General features: G+C 48.3%; 1 protein-coding gene across 1 annotated transcript in view; it reads left to right on the forward strand.

Annotated features, from left to right (window-relative positions):
* The window catches only part of LOC147709888 (uncharacterized), a 153,625-nt gene that overhangs the window by 101,854 nt on the left and 27,036 nt on the right, over positions 1-24,735 (forward strand). Inside the window, exon 4 of the mRNA XM_086928327.1 lies at positions 5,759-5,828. Coding sequence (XP_086784453.1) covers positions 5,759-5,828 — 70 coding nt within the window. The remainder of the gene's footprint in view (positions 1-5,758; positions 5,829-24,735) is intronic.

The following is a 24,735-nucleotide window of genomic DNA, read 5'->3' on the forward strand; positions in this document are numbered from 1 at the left end:
GATTCCCAGATCATCAAATCAAAAGCTTTTTCGGCATCTAAAAACAGCACCAAGGCTGGTATCTTCATGGTATCAAAAAAATCAAGTGCCTCCACCAAAAAGTGTGTGTTTGTGCCAAGCTGCCTTCCAGCGATAAAACCATTCTGATCCTGATGAATTAAATAAGAGGCAATTCCATTAAAATGATTAGCTAAAAGTTTAGTAATTATTTTGTAATTACAGTTTAGAAGCGTGATGGGACGATATGAATTGGGGTCTTCACTATTTTTGCCTTTTTTTAAAAACTGATTACACTTCCTTCTCTAAATGACAAAGGGATAGGCCCACCCTCAAAAATTTAATTTATAACTAATAATAAAAAGTCCTCAATTACCCCGAAGAATGTTTTCAACATTTTTGCTGGCAGACCATCTGGACCAGAGGCTTTACCATTGGGAAGATTTTTAATAACCTCCCCTAACTCATCTTTTGTAAAAGGGTTCATCATATGGCCTTTATCCGCCTCAGATAGCCCCGGTACTTTGTATTCCCGCAAAACATCTTCCAATAATGAGATATCAATTGGTAATTGCTGGCCATAGATCTTCCTATATTGCTGGACCATTATCTCTCCTATTTCTTCCGAATCCTCCGTACAGGAGCCAGAGGTGGGACATCTCAAGGAACCTTTTTGATTACTTGTGGCCAGTTCCCCAGCCTGCCAAGCTAAAAACCTCCCAGTGTAGTTGCTTTCTTCGTAGGTCTTTTGCCTATCATTCTGAAAAAGGGTGTCGCTTTTAGCATTGTATACTTCAGTCAGGTCCTGTTTAGCCTGAACCGACTGACATTTATTCAAGGCCGAGGGATTAGAGAGAAACCTTTCAAAAGATTCTTGCACTTTTTGCTCTACTACCTGGTTTTCTCCCTTCCTTTTTCTTGAATTCTCTGCATCCTTACCTATAACTAGGCATCAAAAAAAGGCTTTAAATGAATCCCATACCACATGGGAATGAAGCAGAGCCAATATTTTGCTCAAAAAACTCTAAAATGTGTGTTTTACTAGAAGACACCCAATCCTCTTCCAGCAAATATTGTCGGTGAAACATTCACTTTTTACTAAATACACTACCTTTACCCAATGCTAACTCCAAAACCACCAATGCATGGTCAGAAAAAACCGTTTTGAAGAATTTTCTGCTGTAAAAAGACAAATTTCCTGGAAATAAGAAAAAATCAATGCGTGAAAAAGTGTGAAATCTCCCTGAGAAACAAGTGTTAGCAATTTCGTTAGGAAATGCTGTTCGCCAGGGGTCAATAATATCCCGCATTGAACTATAGCTATGTGTTATTTTAAGAGTTGTTCATTTTGACAGGCTTTTTAATCTAGATGAGGAATCGATCCTGGGATTCATTAGCAAATTAAAATCGCCTCCCACAATCAACTCTCCCGGGACTTGGATTAATGATTGAAAAAGTTCCTCAAATGGGAGGGGATTATCCTCAACTGGGGCATATATACTAGCAAACGTCAGAGGTCAATGGTCTACATTACAGGTGAGCCAGCACCATCTGCCTCTTTGATCGCTTGCCCAATTAACCACCTCAGCCTGGAATTGTTTGTTAAGAAAAATCACCGCCCCCCTATGTGCTACTGAGGATAAAGAGAAACCCCTGTAAGCTGGCCAGGCTCTGAACATTACAAACTCGAAAATTTTCCCCGCTGGAATATGGGTTTTTGTATTAAAATGACCAAGGGGTTCTCTGTTTTAATCCAAGCCTAATTGGCCTGCATTTTCCTTTTATTATTAAGGCCATTCACATTAAACAACACTACTTTCACTATTTCCTTATTACCCATTACGGAAAAAGAGTAGATTTCTGAATGCCCCCTTGTTCCAAGAATATTCCTTTTACTAAAACTGAAAAAAACCTCCAGCTCACGGAGGTGACAGGTTCTCCTTTCTTGCTCTCACATAACAATCAGCAAATGAGTATGAATTTAAAATATGGATTTCATTTTTCCCCCATGCACCCAACCCTTGACCCATTGTCGCCCGAGCATGTGGCCGCCCCTGCTCCGTGGTTGGCAGCCTGTCCTTCCCATCCACCCTACTACAGGCACACTAACTTGGTGCCTAGTGCAGCTGCATGAAGCCCTCCCCCTACCCTCACTTCCCCATCCTACACAACAAAACCTAAAATTAAACCGCCTTATACTGTCATTACCCTTCTACACCTTATGCTGACACCTTATCTTTTCACCTGCAAGAAAATGTATATAGTGATGCAGTCCTCAAGGGATGAATAACCCATTTGCAACCCAAAGATACATACCCCCCAGCAGGTCAACCTGTAGTGTAATTCCTATATTCCCAATAGGCACTGCGCATTGGAATAATATATCCTATAGATATGACGTAGGACTTAGGTCGACTAGGTCTCTATCGAATATATTAGACTTAATTGTGAGTGCCAGCTAGCTCAGAGGTCACTAGAAAGTTTCTCGAATAAACAAGAAGGGATTATTTTCTGACAACCGCATAAACATGACAATTTTGTTTCCCAAGATAAAAACGTATCTCTAGTGTCTTGGAAACAGTAGATAGATATTTCACTGAGTCACTCGTGCATGCTTCGTTTCACCAGAGGTGCAGAGAAATAGAGAGACGGGCGTTTTCAAGAAAAGTTTTATTGAACAGTCTTCTTTCTCATGCAAAAGAAATGAACTACTACAATAGTAATACTGGTTGCAGAGTATAATGCGTACAGTAAGAAGAGTATTATAAAATAACACTGTAAAAGCATTGTATGGCTCCTAGACCATAGATAAATACATACATAAATAACAAAGGCTAAAAGTACTCAACTGGTGCTTCTAAAATACGCCTACACCAAATCTACCTAACCTAAGTCTAGTGCAAAGGAAGAAGTAAGTGAGGTGTAGCATAGGTCTAGTCTGTTTTTGTCAAGAATCTAACCAAGAGTTCTCTCAAGGTCTAATCAGCTCCGTACCTTGGTTTTAGAATGAAGGAGGTCTGGTATCTCTGTCTCGGGACTCGATTTCCAAACACTCCGCAAGGGGAGCTTGGAAACACTGGAGCTGTATTCATTAGAAAAGAAAGGCAGCCTCTCTGTCAGTGCGTCAGCTGGAGGGTCGGCTTCCTTCGGCACTTGCTGTAGCGAGCAGCGTCGGGCAAGTAGATAGTCGAGCTGCGCAGAACCACTGTGTGTTTGCTAGGGCAAGTGTAGGCATATTTATACCTTGAAGGTGCCTTGTTTGACGTAAAGTCGGACATAATAATGTCACCAAAGAACCCCAAGAGAATGGTAGTTCTTTGAAAACGCCATGATTTCTAGGACAAATCAATATTTAAGTAAGTGGTTTTCCTTGACTGCTGAAGCCGAGTTTTCCAAGAAATCGTTGTGGCTTTTTGGAACTAGTGGAAGTAGGCATGCCTGTATTTGGACTGGATGGGTTATGTCTAACTATGGGCAAGATTTCTATGCCTATATAAGGGCAATGTGAATTGTACCTATATAAGGGCATGAATCGGTAAATTACGCTTGATTCTAAAATGATTCACAACATACCAAATACTTGCTTCAAGCCACTAGGGTTTATCAGCCGAAATCTCTTGTAGTAAACTCTGTGCCTCTGCGACATCACAAAAAATATGAAATTTTACCTTAACTAACACTTTGAGCCTACTCTGCTGAGCTATCTAGCTTGTGCCTCTTGAGCTTTAAACAACTGAAGCACTTTTAAAATTTCTTTCCGCTTTTTTGCAGTGGAGGCTGATATGTCTGAAAATATACGACACACTGGCACTTCTGCCGAAGAAAACTGTCTTTGCCTGATTGCTCTACACACAATCTGCTCCTTGACCCCGAAGTCACCAAAGTTTACCAGAATCGTCTGGGGAAGTTTTGCATTAGCAGGGAGTTGTGTGGGGACTCGGTGAGCTCTTATTATTGTCAGATCCCCCATTTATTGCAGTGATCTCAGTAGATTGGGAGGTTTTTAGGTCCCAAATTTCTTCCAGAATTAAATTAAGGATGCTCTTAGCATCCCATTGCATAGAAAAGGAGCCGCCGCCTTGTAGGGGATCCATATGAATAATGTTTGGCCTATCCTCCGCCAGGAATCCCTCTAGACCCATTAAAGCAAAGACCATTTGTGAGGTCACCATAGACACATCTGCAACCCCCGCATTGAAAGATGCATGGGCTCTTCCTCAACTGATGTATTTAAGAGAAGAAGCAATTGACTACCAGGCTTGGAGACTAAAGAATTGGGGCCAGCAACCAGCAAGCTATCTGCTAAGAGGTCACCCCTTTCCGTCTCCTGCATTGCATCTGCTTCAATCTAAGGCCCATCCTGTTTGGCTTTGATAAAAGTAGGATACTTTCTGGCCTCGAGATTTTCGCCCGCTGCCTTTCCGGAGGTCAAAGTCTCTTTAGTGGAAGCGACAGAGATTGGTAAATTCGCCCTTGGGGAAGCCATCTCATTTTGGCTAATGGGGGAATCCAAGTCCACCCTCTCATCCTCAATGTGATCCTGTAGGGCCGGAACAGCACTTGCCCCCCCCACAAGCTCAGACGAAAGAGGAAGTGAGGGGGAGTGGTAACAGCCTGCTCTCTCAGCCGATCGGTATCCTGTGGACCCCCCTTCTACCAATTCACTGATGCCTGTGTGATGAATGGGGAATTTAAGGCACACTTTTTTTTTCTTATGACAAACATAATTTTATTGTTGCAATTTTTTTTTTTTTTTAGGTGTTGATGCTGTAATAACACACATAGGCAACACCAATCGATCTTGCCTAGAAAAGCTAACGGCTTTGTCAAAGCTTTTAACCATGTTGTACTGCAGCATAGCTGCTCTGCAACGTGACTGAAAGGTTAAAAAAAAGCACTATGACACTGAGTGCTGCCTCCTCAGAGGTGCTTCCCCATGAGTCTTCCTGAAGCCCTGAGGCAAATAAAAAAGATCTGTGGAGTTGGGATCGAGGAGAAAGAGAGACCACGACAACATGCAATCTACCTCATTAATATGCATGAGGTAGGTCCATTTGCAACCCACTAGTAATCGCTAATGAAACTCAAAATAATGTTGCACATTAAGAATACAGATTTCCTAATTGCGATTTAGAGAAAATCGAAATTAGGAAAATGGTATTCTTAATGTTTATACATCAGGCCCTTCGTCTTATATATCCCACCATTTGGACCATATTCTGTTGACTCGATCAACGTCCGTGGACCCGGGAGTTCCTATAAATCTTGTTACAGGACAAATACTATGGTCGATATTATGTTATTATAAGATTTTAAAATACCTGGGGTATACCCAAGGAATTTCCTTTATTATTGAGTACCCCTGGATTAAAATCATAAAGAAGTAGGGTACGAAGTTCCTTGGTGTGATAAAAATCTTAGTCAGAGACCTATTTATTGTCACAAGGGTAGATTGTCCTGTCAATTAAGTAGTGGGAGGAGAGGGATTCCTCCTTTTAGAACTAGTGCCCTCACACACCCAGCAAGCTAGGTGTCATGCTTCATCATATGGACCTGCTCCTCGTGGGGTTGGCGCTGCAATACCCAAAGGGTCCTTACACCCACGGCACTTAACGGCAATGAACAAAATATCTCCGATAAAGAGCCCCTTTATGGGTACACGTCGGGTATTGCAGCGCCGGCCCGACGAGGAGCAGGCCCATATAAAACATATAAGTAGTCTTACTGAATAGGATGATAATACTTCTGATTTCTGTTATAGATCTGGGGCAGAACAGCTAAGACAATGGAAAGAAGCCAAATCCAATCTTGATGTGAAAAACAGGCTGCAGGTGAGTGATGGACCATCTACTCTATCCTGAGTGCCACAGCTTTGTATCCACTCTGTTTAAGATCTCAAATGCTTGTCAGCTACATCAATGTCCTTCGAAGAGGTTTATGTCCATTCAAGACATCGCCACAAATACCATCCACTTTGAAACAGAATGAATAAATGTATGAATTAGGCATGGTCCCATAGTACTTTAGAGGTTTGGGGCCGTGTAAATAAATTCAGTAGGTGGTTTGGCGGATTGCAAATATGATCAAATTAGGGTGAGGAAAGAAGGAGGATGCTAATGAAGAAATGTCATTATTGAGGACAAGTGTGGATTTTATAAGAAGGAGAGGTTTGGTCGCGCTTGCACTGGCCAGTGCATGGATCCAGCTCACAAGGTGATCTTTCTTGATGTAAGGTAGGAGGTGCCAGTGACACTGAGAGGTCAAATGTAGAGGGGGTACCTGCTTAGATAAGGAGCAAAACATAGAAAAGGACACCTCAACAGGAGCAGCACACCCTCCCTGCTCAGCATCTTCAGCTGCTAACCCCACTGTCTGTTTCCACAAGACAGCTATAGCTCTTATCGTCCATCAGTCCCTCTTCAGTGCACTGAGCTCACAACGTTAGGACTACTTCCCTATCCAGGCAGTCAGGACTAGAGGTGGGGAACAAGTATGGTTGACTAGGAGAGGCTAACGCATGCTTGAGGGGGTGCTTTAAGGTGTGAGGTATGTCAGTGTAGTTATTGTAGTTATTGTCTGTGTAGTTATTGCTAGGTTAATTTCTATTTTTTGTTTTCTGATTAGCATGACGCTGCTTAACAAACCTGCACGAAACTTTCCCAAAAAATGAAATCGTGCCTCTCTGTCCATTTTTGCCTTCTTTTTCTCAGCTGCCCTTGTATTCTTGTGCCCTTTTTGCCTTCTTTGCCACTCGTTTTCTCCCTGTATTTCTGTGCCCTTTTTGCCTTCTGTGACACTCATTTTTCCCCTGTATTTCTGTGCCCTCTTGCCTTCTGTGACACTCGTTTTCCCTTGTTTTTGTGCCTTTTTGCCTTCTGTTCCCTTCATCGTCCCTCACCGCCCCCGCGCTGCACCCCGCCACCGTGACTGTCCACTCGCTGCCCCCGCCTCCCGCCTCCCCGCTGCTCCTCCCTCCCACCTCCCCATATATGCCAGCCGCTGCGGATCCGCGCCGATGACGCGCCATAGGCGCACCTAAGGCAAGCCCGTCTGAGCCTGGACCGCGCCCACCGCCAGAATCCCTGGTTCCGTACCCGCCACGATGACAGCCGCCACTACGACGCCAGCACTCTGCACGCTCTCAACTCCGGACGGACCCACACCTGCCTCAAGGCCACCCCGAAACACACACACAGTCCCTTCACCTGCCAGAACTGCAGCTACACCAGCCTCAGAGCCGACAAACCACCCGCCAAGAAAGACCTCAACCACCTCCGATGCATACTACTGAACACCGGTTCGCACGCAAACACGCCGTTGAGCTCTGGGACCTGCTCAACACATCTTCCCCGGACGTCGCCATCCCAGACGGCTACAAGATCACCCGCAGAGACCGCACCAACGGATTCGGAGGAGGAATCGCCATTGTCCCCAAGAACAGCATCAGGGTCTCGACTAGCACTGACGACGTGCTCAGCACCACCGAACACATGCACTTCCAGATCCACACAGACCCTAACTCCACACTCAGAGGCACCCTCGTCTACCGACCCCCCGGACCCTGTCTCCAGTTCAGCGACTCCATCGCCGACTTCATCAGCACGCACCCCCTGACCTCCACCGACTACATCCCCCTCGGAGACCTGAACATTCACCTTGAGAACAACAATGACAACAACTCCACAACCTTGATCAATAACCTCGTCAACATGGGACTAAAGCAACTGGTCACAACGCCCACCCACTCCGCCAGCCACATTCTTGACCCCGTCTTCTCCTCAAGCCTGCACGTCTCCGTCAACCACACCACTTAACTTCTCTGGACTGACCACCGCTGCATCCACTTTGCATTCCAGAAACCCACCACACACCACCGCCGCTGCTGGAGTAAAATCACCGAAGACCAACTACATGCAAACCTCGCTCTCAGCCCACCCACCGAACCCTCCAACACCGATAACGCTGCCCACAGCCTCAGACGCTGGATCGAGGACTGCACCAACACCCTCGCCCGCTAAAGAAACCCCCCCATAGAGACACCAGAAAGAGGGCCAGCTGGTTCACCCCAGAACTCCTTACCTCCAAGCAAGGCTGCCGGAAACTAGAGAAGGAATGGCACAGTGAACAAACTCCGGACAGCAAAACAGCACACAAGGACGCCATCTGCAACCACCACCACCTCATCAGGGTGGCCAAGAGGACCTCCTTCAAAGACCGCCTCAACAACAATGCACACAATAGCAAGGAGCTCTTCAACATCATAAAGGAACTTTCCAACCCCAGCTCCAACACCAACAACATCCCGCAGTCGCAAGCCCTGTGCGACTCCCTCGCCACCTTCTTCCACCGCAAGATAGCAGACATCCATGACAGCTTCAACACCCAGACAGCCCCAACAGACAAGTACACAACAGACCCTCCGCACACCATCGACCACAACCCCCTGCTAGCCTGGGCCAGCGTGAGTGTCGATGATACCATCATGGACCATGAGCACAATCCACTCCGGCTCTGCGTCAGATTCATTCCCGCACCACGTCTTCAACAAAGCAAGCAGCTCCATTGCACCCCACCTGAACAACGTCATCAATCTTTCCCTCGAGACCGCGACCTTTCCAGAGAGCTGGAAACATGCCGAGATCAACTCCCTACTCAAAAAACCTAAGGCAGACCCAAGAGACCTCAAGAACTTCCGGCCCATTTCTCTGCTCCCCTTCCCGGCCAAAGTCATCAAGAAAATTGTCAACAGACAGCTAACCCGATGACTAGAAGAAAATAGAATCTTGAACCCTTCCCAGTCAGGGTTCCACAGCAACCACAGCACCGAGACTGCCCTCATCGCCGCCACCGATGAAATCAGGACCCTGCTGGACAACGGTGAGAATGCAGCACTCATCCTCCTAGACCTCTCTGCCACCTTTGACACCGTCTGCCACCACACTCTACACAAGCGCCTCCATGCCGCAGTGATCCGAGACAAGGTTCTGGAATGGACCACCTCCTTCCTCTCTGACAGAACCTAGAGCGTCCGCCTCCCCCCATTCCATTCCAAAGCCTCCGAGATAATCTGTGGCGTACCCCAGGGATCCTCCCTCAGCCCGACACTGTTCAACATTTACATGGCCCCCCTCGCACATGTCGCCCGACAGCACGACTTCAACATAATCTTCTACGCCAACGACACTCAACTGATCCTCTCCCTCACCAAGGACCCCATCACCGCCAAAGCCAGACTCCACAAAGGAATGAAGGCCATCGCCGACTGGATGAATATCAGCCATCTGAAGCTGAACTCGGACGAGACGGAGGTCCCCATCCTCGGCTCCAACCCTTCAGCCTGGGACGACTCCTGGTGGCAACGGCACTGGGGGTAGCCCGGACACCCACCGACCACGCACGCAACCCGGGAATCATCCTTGACTCAACGCTCTCAATGACCAAGCAAGTCAACGCTGTCTCCTCCTCCTGCTTCAACACCCTCTGCATGCTCCGCAAGATCTACAGATGGATCCTGACAGATACAAGAAAGACAGTCACCCAGGTCCTCATCAGCAGCAGACTCGACTACAGAAACGCCCTCTAGGGGAGAGCCCCGACCAAGCTCATCAAACGCCTACAACTCATCCAAAACGCCTCGGCACGACTGATCCTCAACGTACTATGACACAGCCACATCACCCCCCACTTGAGAAACCTGCACTGGCTCCCCGTCAACAAGAGGATATCCTTCAAGCTCCACATCCACGCACACAAAGTACTCCACAAGACCGGCCCAGCCTACCTCAACAGACGGCTCCCCTTCTACATCCCCAACCGCCAGCTACGCTCCGCCGACCTCTCACTCACCACCATCCCGTGCATCCGAAGAGCAACCACTGGCGGGAGATCCTTCTCCCACCTCGCCGCCAAGACATGGAACACCCTCCTACTGAGCCTACGACAGACCCAAGACCTGCTGACCTTCAGGAGGATACTAGAGACTTGGCTGTTCGATCAGTAGCGCCCCCACCCCCCCTCCCCATCGCCTTGAGACCCTCGCAGGTATCTAGTGCGCTTTACAAATGATTGATTGATTGATTGATTTGTTTTTTATATATATACATATTACCTTCAAGCAGTTGCCAGTAGGTAGTTATAGTTAGGACCTGATTTCTTTCAAAAAGCTCATTTTACTTTGCCAATAACTTTGATGTTGTTTGACAAATCTTCACAAAATTACCAAAACTAATTTGACACTCACTTCAGCTCCTGTCTTGAACGTTTCGGAGTGATCCGTCAAGCACGGGCCGAAAAAAAGGAGGGGTCCCAAAACGCTTTTTCTCCACGTTAATTTCCATAGGAAACTTTATACACGGCTACAGCCCGAACTACTGAACAGAATTACACCAAATTTGGCAAAAAGGTAGCGCTTGGTTCAGAAAGCGACGTTTTTGTTAAATGGTGTATATCTGTCCAGTAGTTTCTGAGAAATTTAAAGATTTCTCATATATACAACTGTGGCTGTGGTGGATCTGCGAACTCTCTCGATCTCGTGCCTGAGATCTGTTTGGCTGCCAACACTTTAATGCAGGAAGTGTTGGCAGCCATCTTGTGACTCAGTTGAACCAAATCACAAGCAAAAATGTTTAAAAAAAGATAAGGGGGCAGAGTAGAAGCACCCTGACCCCCTCCCCCCCGGGCTGCTTGGGGGGTACCACAGGGACCCCACCCCTCCCAGGGAACAAAAAGCATTAAAAAAAATAAATCAGCAAGAGTCATGTTAGATCCACAAATCCTGCCGAAATTGTTTGCTAAATAAAGTGTAGACTCCTGCACTTCCTTTATTTAGGCCCCTAGGTGGGGCAGGTCCTGGGAGCAATTTGAAATATTAATGTAGGGGCCACGCGGGCCCCCGCATCCCGACCACCACTTCCCTGGGGATATATGCAGATTAAAATGCATGGGTCGCTCCAGACCCCCAGGCCCCTCACGCCACCTCCCCAGGGCTAATACATTAACATGCAGGGGTCCTTGTGCCACCTATATGAAAATATAATGCGTGGGGGTCTCCAGCCACTTCATGTAGCCCCGGGGACTGCCACCTCTCTGAGACTAATATATTAAAATGCTATGGCCACACGCTCCCCTGTTGCCCCAGGGAACGCCACCTCCCGGGGGTATATGAAAATATAATACATGGGGGCCTCACGCAGCTCCGGGGACCGCCATCTCCCTGGGGCTATACTGAAAATAAGAAGGGCCCATTCGACCTCCCTCAGGAGCCCTGCATGGCCGGCTCCAGCAATGTCCCGGTGTGCCCCCCCCGGGTCATTGCAGTTTGCTATGTGATGGCAGGAACACTGCTCCTGCCATCCCATAGCAAACAGTGTGCTCCGCTTTGAATAAGCGAGAGCATTTTGGTCTCACTTGCTCAAAATGGAGCACGCTTTGCTTTTTCTATCCCTGGAGCTGCATCTTAGCCCAAAATAACCCAGAGAAGGATGGGCAACGAGGCACCCCTTCCTAAAAATTAAAAGAAAAAAAAATGGCAACTCGCCCGGACACCCGCCGCTTTTCTCCACCACTTTTCCCACCACTCTGCAAACACGCCTTCTAGCGTGCTGCTGTTTTGGGGATGAAGTCCCCTTCACTGGTGAGGATCCTTAGGGGCCAACAAGGCCTCCTTTTACCTCCAGTAGGCCCACACAGTGGGATTGCTGAGATGTGGTCAGAGGCCACGCCCCAAATCTCCACCACTCTGCAAACGTGTCTCTGGCTGCACTGCTGGTGGGAGAATGATGTCCCCTTGCCTCCAGAGGGCCTCAGGACTAAAGTGGACCTCTTCCACTTTAAGTGGTAGAGAAAGGGGGTGTGGGTCTTACTGGAAGTAACAAGAGGGCTAGTTGGCCCTAAATGACCCTCAAGAGCAAAGGGGACTTCAACCATCAATCCATCCATTAATCAGTCCTTTATTGAGCGCAGCAAATCACCTGTGAGGGTCTCAAGGCGCTTTGGTTGCTAGCAGCTTTGTTTTGCTCTGTTCAGTCGAACTGTCTTCCTCTTTCCCCTCTCAGCCTCCCTCCCTCGCAAGCTTCCTCTTCTCCTCACCTAGAACACTGGCCACCTTAAAAGTATATGGATCACTTTTTTTCACAATAGCAGCATCTATAAAAAAAACATCTATGAGTGGTGGAGAAAGGCGGCGTGGCCCCTGAAAAAGTCTGAGCAAACCCGCTGTGTGGAACTTGCTGGGGCTAACAGGAGGGGAAGTTGGCCCCCAAGGACCCTCAATAGCCAAGAGGACTTCATACCCCTACTAGTAGAGCGCCAGGAGGTGCGTTTGCAGAGTGGTGGAGAAAGGGGCGTGACCTCCTACCATGTCTCAGCAATTCTGCTGTGTGGGACGTACTGGCGGTAACAGGAGAGGTTAGTTGGCCCCAAAGAACGTCATTAGGGGTCAACTACCCCTCCTGTTATCTCCTGGGAGTCCCACACAGCGGATTGCTAAGAGTTCTTCGGAGGCCATGCCCCCTTTCTCCACCACTCTGCAAACACGTCTTGTGGTGCACTACTGGTTGGGGCATGAAGTCCACTCTATTTCTGAGGGACCTTGGGGGCCCAGAAGCCCTCCTGGTTCCCCCTGTAAGTCCTAACCGGCGGGAATCCTGAGAGCTGGTCGGAGGCCCAGCCCCCTTTCTCCACCACTCGGCAAACGCAATTGCTAGTTAAAATTCCTTAGAAATTCACTGAAAGACCCAAAGGTTACAGGGACGTTATAGTTAGCAAATAAAAATAAAAAAACCTTAGAAATTCACAAAAAAAAACAAAGGTTGCAGGGACGTTATAGGTAGGGTCAGATTTCATTTGTAAAAAACCAGTGAAATTCATCAGTTCTAATTAGCTGAGTTAACTATAACTCTTGCCCCAGCATTGCACTGCTTATGACCTCACATGTTACATCACTCATAACATGTGCATTGACATCACTGATGAAATCTCAAATGACATCACTGATGACGTCATCTACAGAACCTCTGCTGCACCAACTCATACCCCCATATAGCCTTTCACATACCCACTCCAACTTCTACACTACCATTCTCAAACACATTCACACCCATACCAGTACTTGCACAGTTACACACTGATTCATAGATCAACACTCACATCCACTCACTCACCCAAACAGCCACTCAGACACCCACTTGCTCCCCTATTGAGCCACTGACATATCCACTGATACACCCCTACAGACACTCACACACTGAGTCGTTACCAGAGAGTTACTCACGCACCTACTCACTTACCCATACTGTCAATCACATAGCCATTTAGATATATAATGATTTGCTTATAATTTTAGTGTTTTTGACTCATCTGTACAAAATTTGGCATATATTTAGCATGATCGTCTCATTTTTAGTATTTTCACATTTGTGTTGATTCATCAAGGGGGGCACGGTTAAAAGAGAGGGGGGGGGGACTAAATGTGTCTACTTTACTAATAAGTGTGGTTCTGGTACGCAAATCCGCAGGAAATTTGGCAGATCTTGAGCATGTTTATTTTTCTTCTGGTTTGTCAAGTTTTGTGCAGATCAATCAAGAGGGACTACATTTAAAGGGGGAGAGGTGAATGGAATCTTTGTTATGCAAGTAACTTTGGTGCCTTATAAAAGACATGTACAAAAGCTGGCAGATTCAACGTATACCTGAGTCTAACTTTACCTTGCACCTGATATATTGAGGGTCGAGGAAGGGTGCAGTTCAATAACTACATGTACATAGATAACCGTGGCACTAGCTAACAAATCTGCATGATATTTGCCAAACTGTAAATAAGTTACTGCCGGTGCCTGGATCTCAGGGTTCAACAAGATGTAATAAGGTGGGCAAGAGTAAAGGGGCCACTCGCAGTGTCGGCTGGTGTGGCCCAATGTGGTGGCTGTGGCCCGAAGGCTGTGAACAGCAAGTGTTGGTCTGAACCTGTGGGGTGCCTGTAGGGTTGAACGCTGTGCTTAGGGGGAGTTGGCGCAAGACATGGCTTTAGGCCAGGCCTCACATCCAACTGCTGCCTGGCTGCCAAACCCCACTGCTTTGGGGGAGCTGGTGCTAGACCTGCCCTTCAGCCAGGCCGCGCATCCAACTGCTGCCTGGCTGCCAACCCCCACTGCTTTGGGGGAGCTGGCGCTAGACCTGCCCTTCAGCCAGGCCGCGCATCCAACCTGCTGCCTGGCTGCCAAACCCCACTGCTTTGAGGGAGCTGGTGCTAGACCTGCCCTTCAGCCAGGCCGCGCATCCAACTGCTGCCTGGCTGCCAACCCCCACTGCTTCGGGGGAGCTGGTGCTAGACCTGCCCTTCAGCCAGGCCGCGCATCCAACCTGCTGCCTGGCTGCCAAACCCCACTGCTTTGGGGGAGCTGGTGCTAGACCTGCCCTTCAGCCAGGCCGCGCATCCAACTGCTGCTTGGCTGCCAACCCCCACTGCTTTGGGGGAGCTGGTGCTAGACCTGCGCTTCAGCCAGGCCGCGCATCCAACCTGCTGCCTGGCTGCCAACCCCCACTGCTTTGGGGGAGCTGGTGCTAGACCTGCCCTTCAGCCAGGCCGCGCATCCAACTGCTGCCTGGCTGCCAACCCCCACTGCTTAGGGGGAGCTGGTGCTAGACCTGCCCTTCAGCCAGGCCGCGCATCCAACCTGCTGCCTGGCTGCCAAACTCCACTGCTTTGGGGGAGCTGGTGCTAGACCTGCCCTTCAGCCAGGCCGCGCATCCAACCTGCTGCAGGCTGCCAACCCCCACTGCTTCGGGGAGCTGGTGCTAGACCTGCCATTCAGCCAGGCCGCGCATCCAACCTGCTGCAGGCTGCCAACCCCCACTGCTTTGGGGGAGCTGGTGCTAGACCTGCCCTTCAGCCAGGCCGCGCATCAAACCTGCTGCCTGGCTGCCAAACCCCACTGCTTTGGGGGAGCTGGTGCTAGACCTGCCCTTCAGCCAGGCCGCGCATCCAACTGCTGCAGGCTGCCAACCCCCACTGCTTTGGGGGAGCTGGTGCTAGACCTGCCCTTCAGCCAGGCCGCGCATCCAACTGCTGCCTGGCTGCCAACCCCCACTGCTTTGGGGGAGCTGGTGCTAGACCTGCCCTTCAGCCAGGCCGCGCATCCAACTGCTGCAGGCTGCCAACCCCCACTGCTTTGGGGGAGCTGGTGCTAGACCTGCCCTTCAGCCAGGCCGCGCATCCAACTGCTGCCTGGCTGCCAACCCCCACTGCTTTGGGGAAGCTGGTGCTAGAATTGCCCTTCAGCCAGGCCGCGCATCCAACCTGCTGCCTGGCTGCCAAACCCCGCTGCTTTGGGGGAGCTGGTGCTAGACCTGCCCTTCAGCCAGGCCGCGCATCCAACTGCTGCCTGGCTGCCAACCCCCACTGCTTCGGGGGAGCTGGTGCTAGACCTGCCCTTCAGCCAGGCCGCGCATCCAACCTGCTGCCTGGCTGCCAAACCCCACTGCTTTGGGGGAGCTGGTGCTAGACCTGCCCTTCAGCCAGGCCGCGCATCCAACCTGCTGCAGGCTGCCAACCCCCACTGCTTTGGGGGAGCTGGTGCTAGACCTGCCCTTCAGCCAGGCCGCGCATCCAACCTGCTGCCTGGCTGCCAAACCCCACTGCTTTGGGGGAGCTGGTGCTAGACCTGCCCTTCAGCCAGGCCGCGCATCCAACTGCTGCCTGGCTGCCAACCCCCACTGCTTCGGGGGAGCTGGTGCTAGACCTGCCCTTCAGCCAGGCCGCGCATCCAACTGCTGCCTGGCTGCCAACCCCCACTGCTTCGGGGGAGCTGGTGCTAGACCTGCCCTTCAGCCAGGCTGCGCATCCAACTGCTGCCTGGCTGCCAACCCCCACTGCTTCGGGGGAGCTGGTGCTAGACCTGCCCTTCAGCCAGGCCGCGCATCCAACTGCTGCCTGGCTGCCAAACCACACTGCTTTGGGGGAGCTGGTGCTAGACCTGCCCTTCAGCCAGGCCGCGCATCCAACTGCTGCCTGGCTGCCAAACCCCACTGCTTTGGGGGAGCTGGTGCTAGACCTGCCCTTCAGCCAGGCCGCGCATCCAACTGCTGCTTGGCTGCCAACCCCCACTGCTTTGGGGGAGCTGGTGCTAGACCTGCCCTTCAGCCAGGCCGTGCATCCAACCTGCTGCCTGGCTGCCAAACCCCACTGCTTTGGGGGAGCTGGTGCTAGACCTGCCCTTCAGCCAGGCCGCGCATCCAACTGCTGCCTGGCTGCCAACCCCCACTGCTTCGGGGGAGCTGGTGCTAGACCTGCCCTTCAGCCAGGCCGCGCATCCAACCTGCTGCCTGGCTGCCAAACCCCACTGCTTTGGGGGAGCTGGTGCTAGACCTGCCCTTCAGCCAGGCCGCGCATCCAACCTGCTGCCTGGCTGCCAAACCCCGCTGCTTTGGGGGAGCTGGTGCTAGACCTGCCCTTCAGCCAGGCCGCGCATCCAACCTGCTGCCTGGCTGCCAAACCCCACTGCTTTGGGGGAGCTGGTGCTAGACCTGCCCTTCAGCCAGGCCGCCCATCCAACCTGCTGCCTGGCTGCCAAACCCCACTGCTTTGGGGGAGCTGGTGCTAGACCTGCCCTTCAGCCAGGCCGCGCATCCAACTGCTGCCTGGCTGCCAACCCCCACTGCTTTGGGGGAGCTGGTGCTAGACCTGCCCTTCAGCCAGGCCGCGCATCCAACCTGCTGCAGGCTGCCAAACCCCACTGCTTAGGGGGAGCTGGTGCTAGACCTGCCCTTCAGCCAGGCCGCGCATCCAACCTGCTGCCTGGCTGCCAAACCCCACTGCTTTGGGGGAGCTGGTGCTAGACCTGCCCTTCAGCCAGGCCGCGCATCCAACCTGCTGCAGGCTGCCAAACCCCACTGCTTAGGGGGAGCTGGTGCTAGACCTGCCCTTCAGCCAGGCCGCGCATCCAACTGCTGCCTGGCTGCCAACCCCCACTGCTTAGGGGGAGCTGGTGCTAGACCTGCCCTTCAGCCAGGCCGCGCATCCAACTGCTGCCTGGCTGCCAACCCCCACTGCTTAGGGGGAGCTGGTGCTAGACCTGCCCTTCAGCCAGGCCACGCATCCAACTGCTGCAGGCTGCCAACCCCCACTTCCCAACTGCCAGCTTCTTGTACGATGTACAATGACCTCTGAGCACACCCACAGTTCACTCATACATACATGAACTGTGGGTGTGCTCAGAGGTCATTGTACATATTGCCGCTTCATAAGAAGCCATTGATGTAGGATACGCATCACTCCTCTAGAAGCACCTTTTGATTACTGCTAAAAATTATAATTTTGTACCCTGAAGTTATGGTAGTGCGCCCACAATAGGTTGGTATCCCCCACTAAATAGAGCTTCTTGTACGAGTTGGCCATGGGGCCTGGAACAGGCTAATGGCTTTGGTGCTGGGCTGCCAAGTCATGCATATTAATTAAAATGAACCAAAGTTATTAGCACTTGAAATTGCTTTTGCCCTCTACAATCAGTGCTAAAAAAGTGTTTGACAAAGTACATTGGCCATATTTAATAGAAATCTTGAAGCCTTTGGTTTTGGTACAACAGTTTGTAGATGGGTCTTCAGCGGATATCACAACCCCATCGCAAGAGTCGGGAAGAGCAGCACACGCTGCAGCCCACTCTTCGCACAGAGGCGAAGCATCTTTGACTGGTTTTAAAGATGGGGTGCTATCGCACTGCATAGAGGGCTAAAGGCTCACCAGCAGTACCGGGGGAGCTGCTGGGCCCTTGCACACTTTAAAAAAAAGCAGAGAAAATTTACAAAAAAAACAATTTTTTAAAAGGGACACATTGACCCACAAGTCCTGGCACTCAAGGGGATTAGTTTCTGTGTGGGTGATAACAATGTACTGGGGCACATTCTGTTATTTTTAGAAAGGAACTAAATGCTGCAGTGGTCTGACCCATTGGCCATTCCATATGCGGTGTAGGGCGGAAGAAAAATTTGACCAGCACCGCAATAGACCAATGGATTGAGATGTCTCTTTACCTTCTAAAGGCGATTTAAAAGGAGATTGGAATCTTTTTTACACACTCCTACATATTTGTGTCTGGCTACAACTGCCACAGTGCAGCTTGCTGCTGGCAAATAATGCAAGAAAAGCTCAGAGTGACAGGATATGTCATGTACAATTTGAAAAGTCCAAATTTCAAGGCACAATTGGTAGTTTCACCATCAAGTCAAAGTATGAAGACACAAGTGGCTTTCAGATCAAATATCGTGAATGAGTATTAATGCAACCAGTGACCAGGTGCACCCGATGCAGAGTAATGCAACCGCTGTGCGCAACCATCACCATAAGATGTCTGTTCATGACCTTCCACGGTCTCCAGCCTCGCCTTGTCTTATTCCCTGCTCCTGTTCTCATGTGTTATTCACCCTGGCCACCTCTAGTCCTTCCCTTTGCTGCTAGGTTCTTTAGTTCACAAATTCACTATTGGTTCAGTAACTCATGTTTACTACGCTTTCTATACTTACTGGACTGCGCATGGCCTTCTGGTCGAAAGACAGCGCCCCCTGCCTAAAACGAGTAGTGATGCTGTTGTGAGCTCAGGCAGTAGGTGACACCAATAGTATGTGGGAGGCACAGATGTTGGGATGAATAGGACATGTTACAACACAAACATTTACAATGCATGCTTTTACAACACGGTTTTTACATCGCAACATCCATTACAACACATGATTTTACAATGCATGCCAACACAATGCATTTTTAAGAAACTACATTTACAGCACATTCCATTACAACGCATACCATTACAACGCATATTACTTTTAGGGTAACAGTGGGGTACGTTTTGGATAGGGTATGGGTAAAATTACTATTCCCACTCCAGTGAGTGCAACAGTAGGGTAAGTGTTGAATAGTGTAGGTGTAAAAATTACTATTCCCATGTACCCCCAAACCCATTCCCACCCTAAAACTTTAAAAATCGTAATTTCTTACCTTATAATGCTTTATAATAGCATGCATTGTAATGGTATGCGATGTAATGGCATGCGTTGTAGTGCCATGCAATGTAATGTCTGCATTGTAATAACATGTGATGTAAATGCAGTCACTTTATAATGACTGCGTTGTAAAGGTAGTGCATTGTAATGACTGCGTTGTAATGGTAGTGCATTGTAATGACTGCGTTGTAAAGGTAGTGCATTGTAATTACTGTGTTGTAATGGTTGTTTCCCATTGGGGATCTTTGTTTACCTTGCAGAGTCCCATCTGCCTAGGGGACTTGGCAGCATTAAGAGTAAACATTCTAATCCATCATTTTATCTGGGTTGTCATCCTCCACTTTAACTCAGGGCAAAATCATTGCACACTTCAGAGAAGATGGCTGAATATATGTATCTATAACATCACTGCTTCATGTATTCAGAGACTATTAGCATTCCCTCCTATAGATAATCTATAGAGAAATATAACTTGCTCCACTGATAGAGATGATAGAAAACCTGTACTGATCTTTTATCATTTAGTGGGGCTGTGCCCTATCACGCCAGCCACTGTCTTCAATCCATACGTGGAAGTATTTTGGAAATGTAAGAATTAAGGCTAGTTGACTAAAAACACTTCTATGCTTTAAATCTGACTAATGGAAATCTGTCACCATGCCACTGGATTCAAGCTAGAACAGCTGACGAGGGGTGATGCCCTGAAACCGTCCAATGATGCTTGTTTACAGTCCAGGGAGGACCTGGCCTGGCAGTTTGGGCTGGACTGTTCCCATTGGACACAGGGTCAAGACTGATTTGCAGAGGGCTGGGTTCAAACTAGGTGTGGTGAGCAAACAAAAATATGATTTAGGCCCAGATATCTGTACTGGGGGTGAATGTTTGACATTGTTCAGCATTTCATCCATCAATTGGTCTTTTTGCATTTGTCACCCTGAGTGCGACGGGTATGCCCAGACGTGGGTCCCGTGCTCTCCATGGCACTGGATTCAAGCTAGCCTGGCTGATGAGGGGTAAAACCCCAAAACTGGTCCAAGGATGTTTGTTTCCAGTCTAGGGTGGACCTGGCCTGGCATTTCGGGCTGGACTATTCTCATGAGGAACAGGGTCAAGACTCATTTCCACATGGGATGGCATGGTGAGGAAAAAACAATGGATTTAACCCAGAGTAGAGACTGGGGGTGAATGTTTGATTTGTTCAGCATTCGGTCCATCATTTGTGAGTTTCTTTTGCTTTAGTATGACCAAAGCAGAGAAAGGTCAGTCAATAGTGAAGAACATGAAACATACACTTGACATTCGATAGAACCATATTAGCTTTAGTCCGGAGTGTGCGCTCTGCTGACATTCAACAGGAAGGCAAAGGGGTCAAGAGACCGTGGATGTGGCTGAGCACCGGCTGCCGCTCATTCTGCCTGAAATCAGATTGCATGTTTCAACTTTCATTGCTATAAATTACACAATAGTATTTTAATTGCAAACCTCTGTGGAAAGCCTAGCCCAAGGTCGCTTCTTCTCAGCCGTGTGAGGAAGTGGGATCTAAACCAGGATAATCCCTGTAGGTTCATTATTTTTGGACCTCTGCGGTGAGTTAGACACCCTAATGGAGATTCACCCGAGCATGCTGCTGTCAAACTGGCTTTGAGCCGTACCCTCCAGTGGCCACCTTTTAAAATGAGACCCACTGCTCTGCAGATGGGTTAAATGGCCCTGCTCGGGTCACACATGAACACATTCCCATTCAATTCAATTCAACAGGATTTATTGAGCGCATTGCTACCCAGATGGACTTTCCAGTGCTGAGGTCTACTAGACTTAAGCACAATTATCCTATGTAAACAGATAGGTTTGGAGTTGTTTCCTAAAGCGAAGTAAACTATCATTGTGCCTAAGGGTTAAAGGTACAGCGTTCCACAGTTTGGGGGCGAGGTAGTCAAAGGAGTGCCCACCGTGTCAGGCTTTTCCCACCCTGGGAATCGAGAGGACACTCGTTACTAGATCTTAGCTCTCTTTAGGTTCAATACAAGCTGATCAACTGATGAAGGATATGAGGCCCTTCCTTGTGTCTCGCACAGTGAATCATGCACAGCGCTTCAAATTGCATCCTCTTGCTTAGGCGCAGCCAGTGTAGAGTGACAAGTGCCGGGGAGGCCATTTGAAATGTAGGGATACCCAAAAGGGTTCATACCGCAGCATTCGCTATAACCTCAATCAATCAATCAGGCGTTTGTTAAGCGCGACTACGCACCCGTAAGGGTCTAGGCGCTGGGGGTGGTGGGGTGCCGGATCCAGTCCATCATGGAGGGTTCCATCGAAGAGCCAGATTTTGAGGTTTCTTGCGAAGATGGGGAGCGATGTTGTCTGCCTGAGGTGGAGTGGAAGGGCGTTCCAGGCTTTGGCTCCGAGGAAGGAGAAGGAGCAGCCTCCCGATCTGGTTCTTCTGGTGTGAGGGACCACGGCATAGAAGAGCTGGGCTGATCGTAGGGTCCTTTAGGGTGCGTGTTCAGGTATGCTGGTCCGGTGTCGTGGAGGGCCGTGTGTGCGTGGGTGAGCATTTTGAAGTTGACCTGTATGGGGTGCAACACTAAGATACCACAGTTTCTGTTTCTACCAATAGCAAAACCAAGTCCCCAACAGCTACCAATCCATATGGACACCCCCTGTGTCCTGAAATGCACCCTCTTCAACGCAAGGTCTTTGGTAAAACATCGCCTTGAAATCGCCTCTTTCATTGAAGATGAAAAATTTCACATAGTGTTCATAACCGAATCGTGGGCGGATCAGGCATCCGGACCAGACTTAGTCAAAACCACACCCCCAGACTATCTCTGTTACTCACTAAATAGACAACTGAAGAAAGGGGGAGGGCTAGTGGTCATTTATCACAAATCCATAAGACATTGAGGAATGTGAAGCATTTGAGTTCTGTCTCAAACTCTCCCGCCACTATTCTTTTAGAGGCGCCCTTATTTATAGACCACCTGGCCCAAGAGGACGATTTTTAATAAATGCATGAAGCATACTAGAAAGGAGAATTAGCACAAACTCCTATACCATCCTAGGAGATTTTAACTACCGTCTTGAATTGCTCACGGATCCGGATACTCTTAGTCTGCTTGATCTGATGAAAGGTGGAAACCTAGAGCAAAAGGTGATTGGTGCAACCCATCAGGCCGGTCATACGCTAGACAGCATTTTTTTTAACAATAGCAGCTTTTATTTAATAGCATCCTTCCTTTAGTCTGGTTTGACCACTCAGCCGTCATATTTGAGCTCACTCTGCCAGACCGCATGGCTCAAAACTCATCAACAAAACATTCAGATAATAGAGCTTGGAATAAAATAGAAGCAGAGGACCTGAACACATTACTTATCTCTACTACTACCCCAACACCTAGCAATCTGGATGAGGCAAGCAGATCATATGCTAGATGGTTGGAAGCAGCAGGGAATGAACTCGCACCTATAAAACGCCTCAACCCTACTATACAACAACCTTCCTCCCCTTGGGATTTCAAATAATTGCGGGACCAAAAGTTGGCCTGCAAACTCCTGGAAAGAAACTGGAAGAAGGGATACAAAGATGAGGACAAAAAAGTTTACAAAGCTGGATTGGCACACTACAAACAGTTGCTGAAAAGCACAAAACAAAACTATTTTTTTAAAAAAATCAACTCAGCCAAAAACTCGTCTAAGAAACTTTTCAAAATAGTAGACTCCAATTGTAGACCGCTGTCAGAATTTTTTCTGTCGAAGTGAATTTCATTTCAGCTTGTGTGTACAAGGGTGATGTGTAAGCAATTGGTACTTTTTCACCTTCATTAAAGGTTAAGTACGTAAATCTGAATCTTCCTGGGATTATTCTGATTACAAGGTTGCGTACGTTTACGAGTATCTGTAAATGTGATGTTGCTAACATGTCTGTTTGCACTGAATGCAAAATTTCTGCATGTTTTTGAGTCCAATTTGTCGTTTTGAAATCAGGTTTGATTAATTCATAGAGAGGTTTAACCCTTTCTGCGGAGTTTAGAATGTATGTTCTTCCGAAATTCAGGAAACCTAGAATTGACTACGTTTTTCAGCGTTTTTGGAGGTTGGAGCAGCGCACACTTTTCTAAAAAAGTTGGCTGCCAGGCTTTTGCCTAAACTTGATAACTCGTATCCCAGAAAAAGGACGTTGAGGTGGGCAATTTTTGATTTTTTTAAACTAAATTTGTACCCTTCAGAGGCGAATCCAAGTATAATGGTATTCACTCTGTTCAAGTGCATGTCCAAGTCATCGTCTGTTAGATAGATGTCATCAACATAAGATAATGCCTCATCATCATACGTTTGTAGTAACTCTGTTACTCTGGCTGCAACTAACCCCGGACTATTCTTGAATCCCTGGGGGAGACGACAGAAGTGACGCTGTGTCCCCATAATTGAGAAAGCGGTCAAGTACCTGCTTTCAGGTGCAATGTTTTGACAGAAGAAACCGTTAGAAATAACTAATGTGGTTTTTATTATTTTTGCGCACAATGTTATTCATCAGTGCTGCACTGTGTGCATTTTGCACTGCAAATGTTTTGCAACAAGAGTTTAAATGTCTGTAATCGAAAACTAGACGATATGTATTGTCTGGTTTGGAGACAGGAAAGAAAGGATTGTTCATGGATGAGGTACATGTTTCAATCACCCCTTGGTATTCAAGTTGATCTAATATCTCCCTGACCTGTTTTTTAGCTTATTGCTTAACTGGATACGGCCTCTGTGCGGATGATTGAGTTTTTAACTAGATTTTGTGGTGAGGGGAATCCTCATCCCATTCCACATGATTTTTTATATAATGCTACAGCCCATTTTCTGGCATAGGTAGATTTTAAGTAAATTGGAATATGATTCAAGAAGGCTGGCATAATGATGTCTTCGCCATGTGGGCACTCCCTGAAAAATTCAGGTGGCCAGTCTTTTTCAGCCAGAAGAATGTCATAACCCTTAGAGAGCTTCTCCCAAAAGAGTGCTCTTATTTTCCTAGTTATGTCCCCCTCCATCCAAAGTGTTACTTCATATAACTTATGGGATACACTAACCCTGGTATCAGCTGTTTCAACTTGAATGTACTCATTCAAGTCTACTGTCTCCAGATGATCCTTCAAGATCTTGCGAGCTATGATGACTTCTGCTGCGCTGTCCAGCATTGTCTGGGCCCACTCCCCGTTCTTGAGTTGTGTCCTCAAGATCCTCTGTATGTCTGATTTTTAGACCTGCTACCTTCCCTTTGGTGAATTGGGTTTTCTTATTTTTTGGAACGTGTTGATCGTCTTTGGACTTCACGCGTTCTTCCTTGTGTTCTGACCGTCCTCTTCTTTCCAATTTCTGTGAGGAAGTCTGAAAGTTACGAGAGGAACGTGTATCAGTTACTTGATATCTATCAGGTTTCCTAAATTATCCCTGTTCCTGAGGTTATACCTCTTTTCAGAGGGCTCCTTTTTGAGGAGACCTACCTCTGGATTGAGAATGCTTCTCATTAGAAGTTTGTTTAGTATTTTCCCACTTCTTTTTAGGAGTAGTGCGAGTGTTTTTAATAAAGACCTTTTCAGGACTTTCTGTTAGTTGGGGCTTAACTGGTTTCCCTCCCAAACTATCCATACCTTGTTCTTCATAGGATTTTTCTATTATCCTGGCCAGTTCATATGGTTGCTCAGTTATATCAAATTCTCTTCGTTTTTGGCGGATCGCCACAGATTGCGCTTCACCTTTAATATT

Source organism: Lissotriton vulgaris, chromosome 6 (assembly GCF_964263255.1).
Source record: "Lissotriton vulgaris chromosome 6, aLisVul1.2, whole genome shotgun sequence".
Lineage (NCBI taxonomy): Eukaryota > Metazoa > Chordata > Amphibia > Caudata > Salamandridae > Lissotriton > Lissotriton vulgaris.